This window comes from Phaseolus vulgaris, chromosome 6 (genome assembly GCF_000499845.2).
Source record: "Phaseolus vulgaris cultivar G19833 chromosome 6, P. vulgaris v2.0, whole genome shotgun sequence".
NCBI lineage: Eukaryota > Viridiplantae > Streptophyta > Magnoliopsida > Fabales > Fabaceae > Phaseolus > Phaseolus vulgaris.
Genome location: NC_023754.2, coordinates 25972480 through 25991836, shown reverse-complemented (window position 1 = coordinate 25991836; position 19357 = coordinate 25972480). Strand labels below are relative to the sequence as shown.

The following is a 19357-nucleotide window of genomic DNA, read 5'->3' as shown; positions in this document are numbered from 1 at the left end:
AGTTTCAATTTTAAGGAAATTGATGAATATATTTTTAGACAAATATGTGACATAAATTGGAATATTATATTTGAACTCGTACTTAATGAAACACGAAGCTCAAATCCATAAACACAGGAAAAAGTTTATGGGCTCGAAAAACAAGAAAAAAATCAATACAAGTTGTGGTTTCTAAAATATAGTAAATTAACAATTCGGAAGCTAAATTGAAGAATTTGTTTCAATAAATTTGTTGTTGTTGGATGTTATTATTTACCTATTGAATAAGAATTTAAAATCTATACTCAGACAACAATTACAAATTATATTAAGAAATTTTTGGAGGATTAGTAACATTGTATTATCAATACACATTTTATATATATATATATATATATATATATATATATATATATTTTAGACGATTGTAATCTTTATAACAATATATAATTGTCCTTTTACTTTTAAATATTAATTTAAAAAACTATTTATCAATAATAAAATTAATTTAAATATTAATAATTTTTAATTTAAAAATAATATTTAATTTAATTAATATAACAACTAATTATTTATAATTTTTATTTAATAATTTTCAAACTCTTGTCCCTTCACTGTCATTAAATCTATATCTAATATATCTATTCATACTGATTTTATATCTAATAATGATTCTGTGCTGAAACTTCTGCTGATATCAATCTTCACACTTCTTCAAATAGTCACCCTATGATTAATTACTAGAGCTATGGTAGGTGATTTTAAACCAAAACTGAATAAATTAACTACTTCCTTTGCTCCTTGTTAACTAATTTCTGTTAAGTAAGCGTTATCTTTATTTGACTCCTGTAAAGTCATGCAACATGAATATAACTCTCTCCTTAAAAATCATATTTAAACTTTTTCTCCTCTTCCCTCTAGTGCCACTGTGATAGCTTGTAAATGAGGGTTTAAAAATAGTTTAAAGAGTGAATTTTAGCAGGTAGAGGACAGGATAGGACAAAGAAATCGTTTAGATAATATATTTAATTATCTTATTTTCATAAAATAAATAAGTTATATAAAATGAAAAAATAATAATACATGTATATTTTTCTTTATAAAATTTCATAAAAGACATGAAAAAAGATGGCTAGATACTATAAAATTCAGGTAATATTAATAAAATTTTCAAACTGTTAAAAAATGTTAAAATTAACATTAAACATAAAACAATAAACTATTATAAGATCAGACCTTGTGTGATGAATATTCTATAAGATGGTTTAAAATACCATAAAGATATGTAAGGAATATATATAGTATTATATATGAAAATGATATAGTATTTTATCTAAGTAGTGAAACATGTAAGAGGAGTTGGTGAAATCCATTAGTTTTACCTGTGTTACTGATATTATGATATATTATGTGATGAAGAATTAAAGGGATAAAAACGAGAAGGGATAAGTTTACAAATCCTGAGACATTATTTAAGGAATGACCACCCCACACCATATTATATTTAAATTATAATTCAAAACAGAAATAATTTTTTGTTAAAATTAAACAATTTTAAGAAGGTAATAATATTCTAACACCAGTTCTATTTATAATATAATGTTTTTCACTGTTAGAATATCAGAGAAACTTTATTCATTTTAAAATTACATCGAGTCAAATTACTTGTAAACTGATGAGTTAGCAGTTTTGACTAATATAATTTTAAATTTTTTTATCAATTTTTTTATTTATTATAATCTTATACTGATTAATTAAAGGATTTGTTTGCTGACCTAGAAAGTCACTGAGTTCTACCTCACGCCACTCGTCATCTCATAATCCATTAATTCATTCATTCATGTGTTCATAACCAAACACATACTTTGACCCTTATTCCCCAAGCCACCAACGTTGGACTCAATATTCAAATCCTCTGTTTTTTTGTTTTTCCCTGAGAGCCCTCTAGAATGAGTAAGTGGGTCCTTAAAAGCCCGACCCCTCCCTCACCAATTGCCTCATACTAAAAAAAACAACCTCGACAAGGAATACTAGGTTAAAGTTATGGGCACTCTTGTGGGGCATGTAGCTCCTGGTGCAGGGTTCATGCTCATTGGTCTGTGGCACCTCTTCAGCCACATCAAGCTCCATGCTCTCAACCCCACTTCCTACACTGCTCCAACATGGTTCCCCACCTCCAAATTCAAGTACTTGGAGCTTCTCCTCATCATGGCAGCCTCCATAGCCTCCATCTCCATGGAACTCTTCATAGGCCCCAATCGCCACCAACCCTTCGACCCTGATGGAACCATCCCCTCCAACCACCTCCACAACTTCGAACACTCCTCCATCTCCCTCACCTTCCTCCTCTACGCCGCCTTCGCCCTCCTCCTCGACCGCATCCCCACCCCCTCCAAACGCCCCCTAACCCAACTCCTCGGCTCCATCGCCTTCGCTCAGCAGCTCCTCCTCTTCCACCTCCACTCCGCAGACCACAATGGACCCGAAGGACAGTACCACCTCATGCTACAACTCCTCATCTTCCTCTCTTTCTCAACAACCCTCATGGGAATCCCCATGCCCAAAAGCTTCCTACTTAGCTTCGTTCGTTCCCTTACCATATTCTTCCAGGGCTTGTGGCTCATCGTCATGGGCTTCATGCTATGGACTCCAGGGCTCATCCCCAAAGGCTGCTTCATCAACGATGAAGACGGCCACCAGGTTGTCAGATGCAACGACCACCAATCTCTCCACCGCGCCGTCTCCCTCGTCAACATTCTCTTCAGCTGGTTCGTCGTCGGAGTCACCGTTTTCGGCATCGCCTTCTACTTAGGTTTGGTTAAGTTGTACGGCGAAAAGGTGCGATACTTCGCATTGGGGAACGAGGAAGAAGAAGACACAGACAAGGAAAATGACGACGTGGAGTCGCAAAAGATAGTTGGCAAACCCATGAGCTTTATTCCAGTTGGCAAAAACTTTTCGCCTCTTGACATAGAGAGGTAGAGAAACAAAGTTTAAGATATTCATAATTTGTGATTAGTAGTTGCTTAATTACTTGATTAGGGGTATGTGTGTGTGTACAGTGGGATTGGAGTGTTATCGTTTGGTGGCTAATCTTGGATTAATTAATTGATGTGGGTTTATAGTTCTGCTTTCTAAAGACGAGGATTTGGTTTCAATTGTGTGTGCTTGTACCATATCATTACTCATATCACACTCAAAAACATTATTAATCAACTATTACTAATTTTGTGTTTCTACGTTTGTGGAAATGTGGGCAAGAAATTTCCTACATACGTTAAATTGGGATTATAATAATCACTTTCATTCCGATTACCATTGTCTTTTTCAATCCCTGCGCTAAGGAGGAATCCGGGGGCGTTGGTTTTGTATTCTTCATCACCTATCTCATTTTGTTTCATTATTACTACACGCTGTAACATAATTTGAATCATTTGAAAAATAATTTAAATAATATTATAATTAAAAGAAGTTTTTATTTTTATTTTAGATAAGTTTATCAGAAAATGATTTAAGATAATTAATTTTATTTAGAGTAAAAAAATAAATTATAACCAGTTGATTTTAAGTTCATTGAGGTTTATAATCAATGAATTTTAAATTTAACTCAATCTTATCTCGTCTAAGTTCCCCTCAGCTTGCTTTTCTTTCTCTGATTGGTGTCTAGATCCTCTGGTATGTCTTTACTTGCTTTAGTTCGGTGATGAAGTTCGTTTTTGTTAGAATTAATAAGATCGTTCCTACTTCTTTGTATAAGTGTTGAATCACTCCTAAAGTGGTTCATATAATCTTTATCGCTAATAAAAAAATTTATACCTAATTATATATTATGAAATATCTTTATCTATTAATAGTATATATAAGATTGATTTTTTTATTATTAAAAATAGTCATAAACTAAAATTTCAAATTGAAACTAATTTATTTCTTTAAAAAGTTTTTAGAGAAATTAAAATATTATTCCCAAACACGTAACTTACACAAAAACATCCGCATATGGAATTTAAGCCGTTTCAAACATTATCCAATTATCTTCAGACTTGTTTAATATTTTGAAAGGTTAGTTTCTTGGAGAGAATTGTGGTGAGAGGTGTCTCGTATAATGATTGTAACTTGTAAAGGTGCGTGTACGCTGCTGTCTGCTGAGTTGCATTAAAAAATCTAAGTATAATTTTGACTAAGATATTATATTTTAATTAATTAAAAATGCAAACAGCTTAACTCTAAACACTTAGAAACAGTTGAGTAAGTTACCAAATTAAAGTTTGATGTGGTGGTAACGGGCCCCTTTGAAATAATATAATATATAGTATTCAGATGATTATATATATTTGGTATTATCTAATATAAAAAAAGTATATGAAAGTTCATAGAATTTGTATACATTTGGATGAGATGTCATTTTCCGGTATTCAGATTTCTGTAGCCATCAGACCAACGTTGCTTTCTTACTAAAATTTGGTTGTTGGATCCACGGGAGTAAATCAAAAGAGAAAGCAAAAGGAAAAGTAACGTTTTCGTGGGCAATGCATATGCAAATGGAAAAGAAACAAGAACAAAGATAGGGGCATTCTATGCCTTCAAATCAATCTCACGTCATTTAGAACTTTCGAAAACTATTTTATTAATGTAATATTGTCAAACAATTTTTTTTATAGACTTTACTCATCTCCCAAAAATATTAGATTTAAAGTTAATACAATACTATGATTATTAATTGTACTTCTAAGGACGTAATATGTGTTTTTTTTTTCTTTCTCATTTTGTCTCCAACTCTCCGTCAAAAGAGTGTAGTTACAAAAAGTTATCTCACTAATTTATCTTGACTCATTAACTCTAGCTGGTCGAACATCTTCCAATACTAAAGATACTAGGTGATGTGGTTCATCGATTCCGACCGATACATTAATAAAGGTCAAATACTAATGACTAAATATATGTTTTATTTATAATTTTTTAAGTATTTTTTTAGTTGCTTAAATTAATAAAAGAATAATATTTTTGAAGGTAGGTAACCAAAACAAGTATTAGATCGTATTTTTATCGGGAAAGTTAAAATTTAAACATTAGTAAAGAAAATTGTTAAAAGAGCTTCCTAAAAATACACATATATCTACAAAATATTTTCATTATAGTTGTACTGATTCCTTACTCAAAGAACATAAAATAATTAGGCAAATGCTTAAGGTATAAGGTAAAGAAACTATCTTTTCTATAAAGTGTTGGTAATGATTAGGCAAATATTTTTTACTGTTTTTATTTTATTTTATTATATTAAAAAGTATTTTTAATATATCAAAATCAGTATAATTTTGAGACACTGTAAAAAAATAAAAAACCTGGATTGGCTTGGTTGTGTAATTTAAATGTGATTTCTAATTGGAAATTTTCTACTTCATTAATTATTTAACCAGTGTCAATGTATTGAAGTAATTTAAGTAATATGCAACACATACTCACTTCAACATTAGAAATTTTCCTAAATATGTATAATATGTTAACTTATGAGAACTGTCTTCCAATCACATTCATTACTATAATCATACTATTAGTTGGTTCGAAATCTCTAACAAAAGTTTTTTCTATTGCAGAAGAAAAAATAGTAGTACAAGAACTTTAGCTAACAAAAGCTCGTGAAGATCAGTAGGTGAGAAACCAAAGGAGGGATGTTGAAGGATGAATGAGATCCATGTTTTGTCATGAAGTCAGCGTAAACATTCACCTCAAGCTTCCATGAAGTGAGGGGACATCCAGCGAATATGTTTTTGTACTCATGCCAACAAGACGAGGTCTAACGACTGAACACAACACTGCATCCAAATTCACATTCTTAGTAATTAAGCACTCGCCCCATACTTCCCAAGAAACCAAACATGCAGCAAAATGTTTTCATGCACAATGCCTCGTCTACACTACGTACAAACAACTTCTGTCATATGCACAGGACATGCAGGAACTTGAAATCTCAATGGTAAATATATTCAGATCTACCCCTTCAAACTTGAGCTTGCGTGTTGAAGATTATACAAGTCTTTGATTAATAATATCATCAACACAAACATACATTGAAGACTTGTGCAGACAGCATGAACAAAATAAGCTAATTACCAAAAAACAGAAATAGAATTCATAAACTCTACCTACGATCTTAACAGATATATATTAAATGTAGATTATACATAACAGATATATAATGGATTAAATTGGATCAGAGTCCTCCTCTTTTTGTTTCCGCAAATTTGACCATTCTATATTTCCAGTAGCAGATGTAGAACAGGTATTCCCTTGTTTCTGCTATGCAAACAAATCATTTCGAAGCTCATATGAATGATAAGTAATACTATCGTTAAAGCACAACTAATAGAGTTTTTATGAACAATATACAAAATCAGAAAGCAAGATGATTCTCAGAAAAAGGTTTCGCTCAAAAGATCAGCACCTTTTTCTTTAATTAGCAAAATCTATGAGAACTGAAACTCCTTTAGCTATCGAACAACGCCACTACAACCAGGCATTCTCTCCATTCTCTGATTCTGTATGACTCTTCTAACCAATGATACATCCTCCCACCTTCCTGCATCTGCATAAATGTTTGATAGGAGAACTTTACCTCCACCGTGAGATGGTGCCAACCCTGCCAAACCCTCTGCAGCCCTCTCTCCTATATGGACATTTCCATGAGTTCTACATGCCGCTAATAAAGTTCCCCATATCACAATGTCAGCCTTCATCGGCATGCTCCTTAACATTTCCTCGGCCTCTTCTAATAGCCCAGCTCTGCCCAAAAGATCAACCAGACAACCATAATGCTTGATATCTGGTTCCACATTATATACACTCTTCATGATTTTAAATAGTTTTCGCCCAGGCTCCACCAGCCCGGCATGGCAACAAGCACTAAGGACTCCTATAAATGTAATTGCATTGGGTTTAATATTATACCTCTGCATATCAGAGAAAACCTCTAGGCACATACTTCCATGTCCATGTGAGGCTAACCCACATATGATTGCATTCCAGGGGGACACGGAAGAGGTTTTGTCTCGATTCTTATTGAAAAATTGTAAGGCACTGTTGATGCTTCCACATTTAGAATACATATCAATTATAGCTGCACGTAAATTGTCATTCAATGGAATAGATTCAATACACATGTATTCGTGGGCCCATCTTCCTTCCTTTAACGAGCCTATGGTGGCAATTGCAGAGAATACACTCACCATGGTAACTTCGTTTGGTTTGATCCCACTGGCTACCATTTTTTGGAAGAGTTCAATGGCCATTCTAGACTGGTCTGTTTGTGCGTAGCCAGAAATCATGGTACTCCATGAAAACACATCTCTTTCAGGCATCTCCTCAAACATTTTCCTTGCTGGGTCCATCATTCCATTTTTTATGAATCCAGAAACAAGAGCATTCCATGATTCTAGGTGATCCTTTACACCCACTTCAAATTGCAAACAAGCAAGGTCCATTATCCCACAAGCTGCATAAAAATGGATGATGGTTGTCTGTATAAAATTGTAACAGTCAAAGCCTTTCTTGACAACTATTCCATGCAATTGCCAACCATCACCAATTGCATTCAGACGACCACATGCTGAAACCAAATTCACAACCACGATTTCATTAGGTGCAAGGCCAGTTCGTAGCATTGCACGATGCATCATCAAAGCTTCATGCAAACAATTCATTAGGAGATAACCATCAATCATTGTGCCCCAAGAAATCACATCCTTATCAGGAATTCTCTCGAACAACTCCCTGGCCATGTCAACAAGACCTTCCTTTGCATACCCATTTAACATTACATTCCACGAGACCACATTCACTTCAGGCATCTTGTCAAACAACCTTCTTGCTTCCCTTACACCCGAACAAAGACAGTACGCACGCATCAAATTCGTCGAAAAAAGAACCAACCCCTCAAGAACCAACTTAATAGCCAACGCATGAATCATTCGACAGTTCAAAATTTCACCAAAATGTGAGCAAGCATATATCACATTCACCAGGGTCAAATCATTAGGAACCACTCCATCGGACCTCATGTCCTTGAAAACCATAAGAGCTTCTCGAAAGCAGACATTTTGGACAAGACCCATTATCATGGTGGTGTAGGAGACACAACCTTTGCCAGGCATTACGTCAAAGAGTTTGCGGGCAATGTCCAATTGACCAGCTTTGACATACCCATTAACCATAATGTTACAGGAGACAGGATCCAACGAGGGACAAGCCTCAAACAGAACTTGGGCATCTTTAATGGAACCGCGTTTTGCGTACATGTTGATCAAGCTGTTTTGAATGAAAGTATTGGAGTGGAGTCCAAGTTTCAATGTCAGAGAATGGAGTTGGCGGCCCTGAACGGAGGAGGAACAGCATTTGAGTGCGGAAACCAATGCAAGCTCGCACTCGTAGTGGTTCTGGTGAAGCCTCGCATTGCAGAAAATGCGAATGAAGTGTTGTGGATCCTGCAACTTTGGAGGGGCTTTGGTGGAAGTGGAAGTGGAAATGGAAAGCCATGTTGATCTTAGTATTGGGTTTATCGATGGAAGATCAGTTGAAAGAGGAAATGTCAGAGATCGAAGTATGGTTTTGAGTCTGAGACTCGCAGAAATGAACACCAACATGAGACACCAACCATTAGACTCAAAATTCGATCTTTTTCAGCTGTTAAAGATTTTCACACTTCATCTCATCTATTCTACACTTCTGTTAAGAAATTCTAGTTCCGTTTCAGGATTAAATATTTTCCTTTCACATTTAGGTTGAGGTTTTTTTTTTTTTCTTTCTCAAATTTAATTACTATAGTCTATTAATTTAGAGAAAATAAAAAAACACTTTTAGTTTCTATTTTGTTATTTTTTTTAGTGCCTCACTAAGAGGTTAGGTTAAAAAAACTAAAAAAAAACTTTTTTATTAAAAACTAAAAGACGAATTTGATACAACTTAAACAAAAAAAAAACTGCGTATTGTTCTTATTTTGTTAAATAAGTTTTACGGTTTAAAAGTTCAAAAAAAATGTTTCTAATTATTTGTTTAAACTAATCGTTAATGTTCTATTGTTTCTTATTTATTATAAAAGTTATTTAATAATGAGCATATTATATAAATTTTATTTTATAAATGTTAGAATAAACGAGTTTTTATATCTGAAAAAAATAATATATGCACTTATAAAAAGTAATCACAAACTACTAATAATAGATTTATTATCTTTTATGATAAACTAAAATATTTTTTATTTGGAAATTATTAAAAAAAACAAAATACTAAAGACTTAATTACAAAAAAATTATTTAAAAATTAATAAAATATAAATATTATTGTTTCACCTCATTTAGGAGTTAGACAAAATTACACTTTACACATGTCTTCTTCCCTCAAGTCTTCAATGTATCTTTTAAAAACAATTTTTTTTTAAATGGATAATATCTTAAATATAATGATTAGTTTTGATAATGTTAATAAACTTGAGATCAGAATAATTATAAAGTAATAAAACTTTATTATTTAAGCATACATCCATTTAATTTTTAATTCACTCACGAGTGTAAATCATTTCAGTCATTGCAAATTTCATATATACAAATATGTTAATATTTTTTTTTTCTACTAAGTTGATGCTAAATTATACTCACGTTATCTTACTTATCCTTTTCATAAAAATAATATACATTCTTTCTAATTTTTATATAAATATTCTTTTATCTCATATTCATCTTTCTTATTTTTAAAATTAAGTGATATTTGTCTCTTTATTTTTATTTAAAAATAGTTTATTGAGCATAACTTAAATAAAAGTTATAAAAATGAAAAATTTAAATGTAAAGATTAAGGATTTTCTTATAAGAAAAAAGGAATAATTTCCTTAAAGAAATTACATTTATCTTTTTCAAAATCTAATATGAAATTAAGGTTCTCTAATTTTGAAATAGATGTCAACCCTCCTATACTAGTAATAAAGTAATTTACATGCCTCTTATTTTACTTATATTTATATTTATACTTAAATTAATTTTTTATTTAAATATAATAATAAGTTAATAAAATTTAGCATGTATTTAAAAACCTTTTTATATTAATTTTTTAGGTTTTAATATATTTTTTATATGGTTAATATATATGATAATGTATCTAATAAAGTGTCTCACATTATAACTCACATAAAAGTCTTATTGAAAACTTAATCTTTCCACAATTTTTGGTTTCTTTTATATATTCTCTATTTGTTTTCTTTTTCTGAATTCCTTCCTTCTCTTCTTTCATAACATGGTATCTAGACTCTTTGTGATTCTGGCCATGACTTTCACGCTTTTAACTTCTACCTTGAACTCTTCAAATTTGTCTTCATTTAATGCTTCGCTTCCTCGTACATTTAACACTAATTTTCTTGAATCTTGATTATGAAAACTTTCTTACCTAGCAGTAGCAGGTTCTTGTTACTGTCAAATGTCTCAACCTTCTCAGATTCTTGGAAAACCAAGATTATCCTCTAAAAGAAGTTAAAAATTCAACTACGTGCTCCAAAGAAAAACATATATGATGCACTTTATCTTCTTGATATCAAGAAATGTTTAGATTATTTAGCAATGATTGATTCTCCCATCTCGAATGATGATCATGTCGAAGCCATTCTGGATGGCTTGCCTAAGGAGTTTGACACTTTCGTTACCTCAATCTTACATGGTGAAGGAGGTTGAAGCCTTGCTTCTAATTAAAAAAAAAACAGTGCCAACTTTGTGGATAGCTTGAACACATTGTTATGCACTGTTGACATATATATGAAACTAATAATCAATCTACTATCACTGCACATCATTCACAGTTTTTTTAATGCATATGATATTGCTTCATCCACTCTTGGTACACCATTTATTCTTAATGACTCTTTATGATACCGGATACTGGAGTCTTTCATCACATAACAAGTTATTCCAATAATCTTTCTATAAAACTTCGTACAATGGCAATGATCAAAATAGGGAATGATATATGTATGCAAATTCAAAACATTGGTTTTGCCCTGTGTTATGTTTCTTATAATAATTCACCTCTTATTCTTAACAGTCTTTTGCATGTTCCTGCAATCACCAAGATATCTCAGTCCGACCACAAGATCATAATTGGAAAGCCTTAAAACGAAATTTTGTAACATGGATCTCTTCTCTTCTATATGAGCTGCACATGCATATAGATATTCATGTAATATAGTATGATAACTTAGGAGTTGTTTTGCTTGTTGTTAATCTTGTTTTGCATTCTCGTTCAAAATATTTAGAGCTTTATATTCATTTTGTACATAATCGTGTTCAGCAGAAGTTAATTTGCCTTTTACATTTTTCAAGACGACTACAAGTAGTTGACATTCTCACCATGCCTTGTCACAATCATTTTTGTTCAAATTTTAGAAATAAACCTATCATTAGTTCACGACAGGATGATAATGTATCTAATAAAGTGTCTCACAATACACCTAACATAAGTATCTTACCAAAAACTTAATCCCTCAACAATTTATGGTTTCTTATATATTCTATGTTTTTTTTTCTGAATAATAACAAGTCTTTCCTTCTTTGCTTTTATAACAATATAATAATTAAATCATTCAATTTTTATAAAAATTATTTATTTTTTATAAAATTTCTATTTAAGTTTTAGTCAATTTATTATTTTCAAATAAAATAAAAAATATTAGAGTCATTCGTTAAAAAGGAAACATAAGAAAAAAATTCTTTTACTATAAGCATAGTAATAATAATGAATATCTATTTAAAAACTATAAGAGGATTTGAGTATATTTCATTGAAAACATTAAAAGAGATTCTTTTCTATTAAAGAGAATAAAAATGACATTTAGTATTATTATATGAGGTATGGGTAATTTTTCCATAAAAACATTATCCATAATAGTCTTACCTTTATGAAAGGAAGACAAATGTTTTTTTTTTCAGTTATGAAGAATGAATATGTACTGACTCAAGTTACGAAATGAAAAAGAAATATTTTAGACAAACTTTTCCATTTATTTAATGATTAGTATATATAAATTAATAAAGTGCTAAGAATCCTCTCTAACGCAACTTCTAAAACACTTTCTTATTAGTAAAAAAAATGCAAATTTAAAAAATTTAGAGCCACATACAGTACACTAAATAGGAGAAAATGTATTTATAGAGTTTTCAAGTTGATAAATAGGGAAATAAGCAAGTTGGAAACTAAACACAGTTTCTTGCACGGTAGAGGGTCCACATAAGGATTTAGCAGCTTCAAAGGTGTAATGAAACATAAAAGTCCACATTCGGCACAATCACGATATTCACACCATGAACTAGTCCATCTACGGCCTGAGCATCCATTTCAATCCATAATGTATATTTTTGAAGGGCTGAGGTGTAATAATTTAAGAGACAATGGAGTCAGCAAATTTAGGACATCTACAATTAATGCAATGGGTCGATGATGAATAACATATTTATTGCAGTTAATCCTGTATGATCCTTCCAAAGTTTATATAGACTACTAGATCGTGCAGATATAAGGAAGGATTGTTAAGACCAGATTGCTATTTTTTTCTCTTAAAAAAATGGTTCTAATCTGTAGTTTTTCCAGTTAATGAGAACCATGAGAAAGATATAAATGAGATGCCAGGTATGAAAACATCAGTCAATCAACGATGATCTCCTCCATTAAGAGTAGCACTGGGTTGGGTCCTGCTCAAATCATTAAAACCAGAAGTTCAGATTTACCAGTCAAAAAGATATTCATGTCCATCAAACAAAACTTCAAGTATGCAATTCAACTAGGTAACATTTGGCCCAACTTTTTTTAACCCCTTAAATGCTTAAATTCCTCCAATTGGCTTTTGTAGAAGCTCTGATTTTTAGCCTTATATTAAAGAAAAAAAAGTTTTTACATTCTAGAGTTTCTTTAAAGTTATAATAAGCCCGTCCTTTTAAGGAGAAAAGAAACCAAAAAAGTTAGCCAAATGCATAGGGATAGCCAATAATTTCTGGAACGTGTAGTTTATGAGAGAAACAAATAACACTAAGACAATTTCAAAAAATAATTTACCAACAAACTTCATAGTCAAATGCAGGACAAGATGATAATCAGTTTCACAAGCACAACAGGTTGGAAATTATTAAACGCTTTTACTCATTCATAAAACAATGATTATAGAACATAGGAAACACAGTTGAGCCTTCCTGCTTTTTGTACCAAAGTTTGTGGTGTCACCAATAATTTTAATGTTAATTAATGAAAAATTGTGAGAGAATCACTACCAATAGGTTCATTAGTCAACTTACTGATAAAGTAATACACACTATAAACCAATTATTTATATATAATTCAGGCTTTGTCAGATTATATTGAACAATTATTTAGCTATAAGGTTATGTTGGCCATAATAAATAGTGAAAAGCAGTTCGTTGGTGGCTTTATTGAATACAATCCAGGAGAACTAAAAGCCCGAGTTTACCACAAGCTTGTTTTATTGTTGTCATAATTACAATCTGACCTATTGTAAGATGAAATGAAACTGACCGATAAGATCCTAACCTTATTGAAAATAAAGAGAAGTGATAGCAACACACTCTCTAGCACTCATTCTACTGTCGGCTAAAGTTTAATGATATTCACAAATTTTGGTGAATTTAATTTCTTAAAGAGCCTCTCCTAATTTTAAAGTGGGACCTACCAACCTTTATTATTCTGAATAAATTCCAATCAGTAATAAATGGAGTGTTGTTAGCATCCCTCGTGAATAAACCAATAATATAACAACAACAACAACAAAACCTTATCCCACCAGGTGAGATTTAGCTCAGTTGAAGACTCATTTATGACAAATTTTAGTCTACTTCAACCAAGGTGGTTAAATTTGAGAAACTTCTGTAAACTTGATTTGGAAACTTATAAAAGTGCGTTTCCGTAATATAAAAAATGTTAAAAACCTATATTTGACTTGACACATATAAGCCTTAAACTTGACTTCTAACACAATAATAACTCAACATTTTAACTTCATACTAAAAGGAATATTAACAAACTACAATAATAAAATAGCAAAATTGGCAGTACTCAGTATATAAATTTGAAAAAAGTTTTTAAAATGAAATCATTTAAAATATATATATATATATATATATTAATATTATACAACCAACTACAACCACAATCACAATTCATAAAAACAATATAATTTATAATTGTGAATTGATAGAAGAAAAAATAAGACACAAACTTGAATGGCTTCAACAAAGTGAATGAGTTGTTCATCTATAGACCACTACCTTACAAAGATTAAAACCAAAAAATAGGGACAAAGGATTGGAAGAGTCTCACATCCCTATCAATATATAAAATACTTTAGTGTACAAGGGCTTTCCAATAATTAGGGAAAGAATATTACAACATCCACGGGATATTTAGCCGAATTGGCCTAACTATGTACAGCAAAAGGAAACAATTACAATCGAATTCTAACACAATTTCAGCCTATATCTTGTAAGATCTCAATACAACCTTATTATAATTTCTACACCTCCCTTTAGTGCGTACAAGTAATATGCATTCTAGCTTACTACATATATAATAGTCATCCTGAATCCACAACAAGAATTAGTGAATGTGTCCACTAGTTGATCATTAGAACCAACCGATGAATTATTCATCTCCCCAAACAATCTTCCCACAAATAAAATGACAATCTTAAAATGCTTTGTTTGCATGCAAAAGAGGGGATTAAAGCAATGTACAAGATTGCTTGCTTATCACAACAAATGGGAGTTGTGAGGCCTACCTTACAAAATTATCATTCTGAGAGAAGTCGCTTCAATCAGATGAGTTCAGATGTGCTAATGGACATGGCTCAATATCATATCTTGGCAGGTAGTTCAGGATACAAAGTATGAATGGGAAAGCTTGTTTTTTGCATTGTGAATAGAAATCGTGAATTGAAAAATTCATGATCAATAATAAAACATGGAATATACCTGACTAATACCTAGAAAACATATCTAGAGGATCATTTTAACACACAAATATTAGATATGAAAACAAATATGTATTAACATGATTCTAACTCTAGGTTATCCCTAAAAAAACACTGTTGGGCTTTTAAATTTATAATTACAGCCCAATTAACTATTTAAAATAAACAAAAAGTCAAGTGACACACACTTAACCTTCTACATGTGAGATTTTTTTTTTAAAAATGCCATTTAAATTTTGAAGACATGAAAGACCCAAACCCAAAGCCCACATCTGACCTGGTTTTCTTTTTATTCCTTCGTTCCTGAACCCTAAACACCGCCTTCTATCCCTAACCCACTAGCTGGATTTATTGTCTGCAACTGATCTGAACACCCTCAATGAGTATGCAATGCTTAGATGCGGTTCAAACCTTCAACGCATAAGGCAGCTGTGATTGCCTTTGTCACAGACTTCGTAGCATTGTCACATCACACTTGCATAACCCACAGCCAGAATCGTAGGATTCACTTGGAGATGCCTATAATACATGGATAGGATGCTATGCATATCTAACATGACGATACAATGCGTATCTAACATGGCAATAAGATTATTATACACATAACATGATACAACACTTGCAAGATACATATTAAAAAATATATAAAAATTCATAAAACATAATAAATATATAACTACAATTGTGCAAATCCAAATTAAAATAACAATTCTTAGATTAAAAAAAATTATAAACCATTATCATCATAAATTGTTTTCTATTATTTACAAATAGAAATAACACAATCAGTCTCATTACTTTTTTAAAATAATTCATAAAGAGAACAACTTCCCTCTTTGTTTTATGTAGAGACCATGTTTTTATGTTTCTATATTACAAATATACTTGTGTGTTTTTCTTAGTTGTATTGGATATAAATGTTTCAAAAGCTTGGACACTTCACCAACACATATAGTGATGTGAGTTGATTTTAAGAGTTTTCATTTAGGTGACACTTTACTTTTAGGATTGAGATTTTTAAGCATTTATGAGTGAAAACCTTAGGAAAATTTTCACTGGACATTAACTTAACCAAGTGGTTAAGTAGATGTGAAGGTGCATTTCTCAAAGGCAAAAGGAAAAGACAATGATAAGATGAATATGATATCATAAGTGTTGGCTTGTCCACAGTCTGCTTGTTCAGAATCTCTCCAGACATTTGTATAAATTTCTTCTGTTTCTGCACTAGATCATCATAAAGTATTTGTACCATGAAACCAAATCTTGATAACTGGAGATCAAGGATTTCTTATAAGTTTTCCGATAAAAAAATTGGTGCTTTTGAAAAAGACAAAGGACACATCACACAACAAGCCCTTAAGAGAGCCAAACAGCATCAAACAACAACAGAGCCAGCACCGAACCCCCACGGAAGCAACCACAAAAACAGATGATTACGGCACAAAGAGAGAGCCCTTAAACAGAGAACCAAAGCCTAAAGTATGACAAAATAAAACGAGGCACCAACAAACTAGACAAGGCAAGCAGCACAGTCTTCTCGCATCACAAAGACAGCGCATCAACAAACAGCTGCATGTGAGTTAAATGGTTGCACAAGCAACTGTGCTTTGGGGTATGGCCAGACAGAAAGACATGATACTAAAGAAGGTGAACTGCTCCGCAATGGCAGAGGCTGAGAAGGTGAACTGAACTAAAGAAGATATGGCACCACCAACACTAGAATTGAAACTGAAATCAGGGACAAGAATTTGGGAGAAAACTTGCTTGGGTGGCAGTCTCCAAGCCCTATCATATATACAGAGAGAAGTTGTACAAAGCGTTTCTCTCTCTTTCTCACAATTAGGGAAAGAATATTATAAGGTCTACAGACATTCAGCCTAATTGCGAACAACGACAAAAACAATTATAATGAAGATAATCAATATTCCAGCCCCTATCTCATACAATCTCAAACAATGTTAATCTCAATACCAAGTACTAACAATTAAAAGTGAAAAAGAAGAGTCAAAGCCACTCCAAGAGAAAGTTGGATTCTACACTCTACAAGCACATGCTATCCCATCTAGTCCTATACAGTGAATTCTAAGAACCCCCAGATCCTTCACTTAAATCCTCCATAAGGCAAACAGATATCCCCAACTAAGAATATGAAGCGCTCGTAGAATCCATTACTTCAACAAAGAATTCGATTAAAAGACACTAACCAGCTTTTCACTTCGCAGAAAAAGGCATCTATGAATGTATGTATGTACATCTTAAAAAGCAATTCAAAACTAGGAACACACAGAAACTCAATCTCAGCCACACAGAATCAACAAAGAAACAACATTCACCATTATAACCTACATGATTCAATATAATTTTCGAAGCCCGTAAAACGGAACAGATCTGCAACTCGATCTAAACATTACACAACCGAGTCACATAAGAAGAGAAAGGAAGAAACGAACCTCTTATGACGTTTGCCCTTTTTGGGACCGGAGGCCTCCAGTTTGGCGACGGGGCAGCCGCAGGGCGCCCGGAAGAGCAAGAGGGCGCGGCCGTTAGGGGGAGCCATCTTGCGGAGTTCGGAGCGGAGGCACTCATAATCGGGGTTGGCCTCGGTGCCGCCCTTCCAGGGCAGGCGGTCAATTTCGGCGGAGGCATCGGGGGAGGGGGCGGAGCCGAAGCGGTGAATCTGCAAATCGAACTCCATGGCCTTCTTGAGGCCCTTGCATCCGGAGCGCTGACAGCGGCGGGATCGGGGGCCGCAGCAGAAGTCGGCGGCGGCGAGGGAGAGGGCGAAAAAGAGGAGGAAGGGGAGGAGGTAGGAGAGAGGGAGGGAGGGAAGGAGGAGGGAGAGGGAATGGAAGATGTATGAGAAATAGGAGGAGAGGAGGAAGGCCCCGGAGAAGAGGACGAGGAGGAGGATGAGAAGGTCCAAGGTGGCCGAGGGAGAGTGCTTGCAGTTGCACACATTGTTGTGATTATGGTTATTGCTATGGCTATGGCTGTGGCTGTGGTTGTGGCTATGGTTATGGCTATGGCTTTTGTTATTCACATTGCACTGAACCATCATTCCTCTGCTCATTCCCAATCCCACCTCCTCCTCTTCCTCTTGCACCATCTTCATCTTCGGCTTCATCTTCTTCTTTACCCCAACACAACACAACACTTCTTTTTTCCCTCTTTTTTTACTACTCCAACAACCAAAACCAAAACCAAATTATTATTAACTAAAACTTTAACTCATCACCAATGTTTTAATGAAATATAAATTTCAACATTAAAAATTCAAATTTCAAAATATACATGTTAAGGGATTTAGTTATAAAATACTACTTATGTAAAACTTCTTAATATTCTTCTTTTAATTATAACCTTATTACATGACCGTGTAATTCTAAATCATTAGTTTAATAATAAACACTTACAGTTACAGAAGTATATAAAAATATTTTTCAATTAATTATCTATGCCTTGTATTTCTAAACTATAAAAATAAATTGACGCGTATATCTGTTTAAGCAATAACTTTTTATACGCAATTACATGAAATACATACTAATTTTTTTTTTCGTTGTTAATAATTCGTATCAAACAAAATTATCTTTCATATAGAGAATTGTTTTTGTAAAAAAAAATATATCAAATTTGGATTTAAGTTTTAAATCAAACTGAATTATAAAAAATAAATAAAAGTTTAAACCTTATTTCAATTGTAATATTTATAAACGATAAACAATATTCGACACCCCCTTCAATGAAATGCTTTATTTAAAGTTAAGGACCTACATAGAAGAAATAAAAATATTACAGTAAATTTATTTAGAAGAGACAAGAAGATCAGATGACTTGCAGTGGGTGATTTAAATAGGTATCTTTTAAGAAATATTTATAATTTTTGTCAATGGCCTTCATAAATAAGAGTTTTGATATTTGTGTGAAATAAATTCAACACATTTTCTTAAGTTTATTGAATACTATTAAATGAAGGAATGTAGTGTGTTTTAAGGCTGTCTCTTTACGTTCATTATATGATTTTTTTTTTGGAGCTCTGACAATGCCTGCTTAAACAATCAAGTTAACGTCATCCTCTTTAAAATTAAAATAAAGCCAAAAACCAAAAACCGATAGTTGTTTATATAAAAATTATTAAAAAATAAGTGGGAAAAGGCTTATATTAACCTTACAAATCAAAAATAAACTTTTGTGTAAAAAGAATTATAAAATGCTCCTTAAGTATTTACATAACTGAGTATTCAGTTTTGTGTCGAGATCTTGAGACTCTGTGATGAAAAGTGTTTCAATTTCATGAGTTTGTTGAAAGTTTCAAAGAATTTTTGTGAATTTAACGTGCGCGGTGGCTATGAATGCAAAGGCACGTATTGTTCGGTC

The 19357-nt window shown here is 32.5% G+C and overlaps 3 protein-coding genes across 5 annotated transcripts; 1 reads left to right on the top strand and 2 right to left on the bottom strand.

The window, feature by feature from the left end:
- Window positions 1-1705: 1705 nt before the first annotated feature.
- On the top strand, window positions 1706-3216 carry LOC137832279 (uncharacterized). Its single transcript, XM_068640345.1, has one exon. The coding sequence runs from the start codon at window positions 2023-2025 to the stop codon at window positions 2959-2961; it is 939 nt and encodes a 312-aa protein (XP_068496446.1). The 5' UTR covers window positions 1706-2022; the 3' UTR covers window positions 2962-3216.
- A 2237-nt stretch (window positions 3217-5453) lies between these two features.
- Window positions 5454-8699, bottom strand: LOC137832277 (pentatricopeptide repeat-containing protein At5g19020, mitochondrial). Of its 2 annotated transcripts, XM_068640343.1 has the most exons (3): window positions 6922-8685; window positions 6419-6756; window positions 5454-5789 (listed from the first exon to the last, which is right to left on the bottom strand). In XM_068640343.1, exons 1-2 carry the CDS (start codon window positions 8610-8612, stop codon window positions 6465-6467), a joined length of 1983 nt encoding a protein of 660 aa, XP_068496444.1. In that variant the 5' UTR covers window positions 8613-8685; the 3' UTR covers window positions 5454-5789; window positions 6419-6464. The 2 variants fall into 2 exon arrangements, with proteins under 2 accessions (XP_068496444.1, XP_068496443.1); XM_068640342.1 differs by having other exon boundaries at window positions 6419-8699.
- A 3702-nt stretch (window positions 8700-12401) lies between these two features.
- On the bottom strand, window positions 12402-18171 carry LOC137832278 (uncharacterized protein At5g19025). Of its 2 annotated transcripts, none has more exons than XR_011084533.1 (2): window positions 15258-18163; window positions 12402-12695 (listed from the first exon to the last, which is right to left on the bottom strand). XR_011084533.1 is itself a non-coding variant. In XM_068640344.1 (2 exons), exons 1-2 carry the CDS (start codon window positions 18102-18104, stop codon window positions 12653-12655), a joined length of 717 nt encoding a protein of 238 aa, XP_068496445.1. In that variant the 5' UTR covers window positions 18105-18171; the 3' UTR covers window positions 12402-12652. The 2 variants fall into 2 exon arrangements, 1 of the variants encoding a protein (XP_068496445.1); XM_068640344.1 differs by having other exon boundaries at window positions 17431-18171.
- Between the last annotated feature and the right edge of the window lie 1186 nt (window positions 18172-19357).

Excerpts from the sequence above, each read along its gene's own strand:
- LOC137832277 (XM_068640342.1), bottom strand. The coding sequence starts at position 8,612 with ATGTTGGTGTTCATTTCTGCGAGTCTCAGACTCAAAACCATACTTCGA.
- LOC137832279 (XM_068640345.1), top strand. The coding sequence starts at position 2,023 with ATGGGCACTCTTGTGGGGCATGTAGCTCCTGGTGCAGGGTTCATGCTC.
- LOC137832278 (XM_068640344.1), bottom strand. The coding sequence starts at position 18,104 with ATGAAGCCGAAGATGAAGATGGTGCAAGAGGAAGAGGAGGAGGTGGGA. Across the intron at positions 12,696-17,430 it reads AAGGGCAAACGTCATAAGAG|GACCCAACCCAGTGCTACTC; the intron begins GTTCGTTTCTTC and ends TGATTTGAGCAG.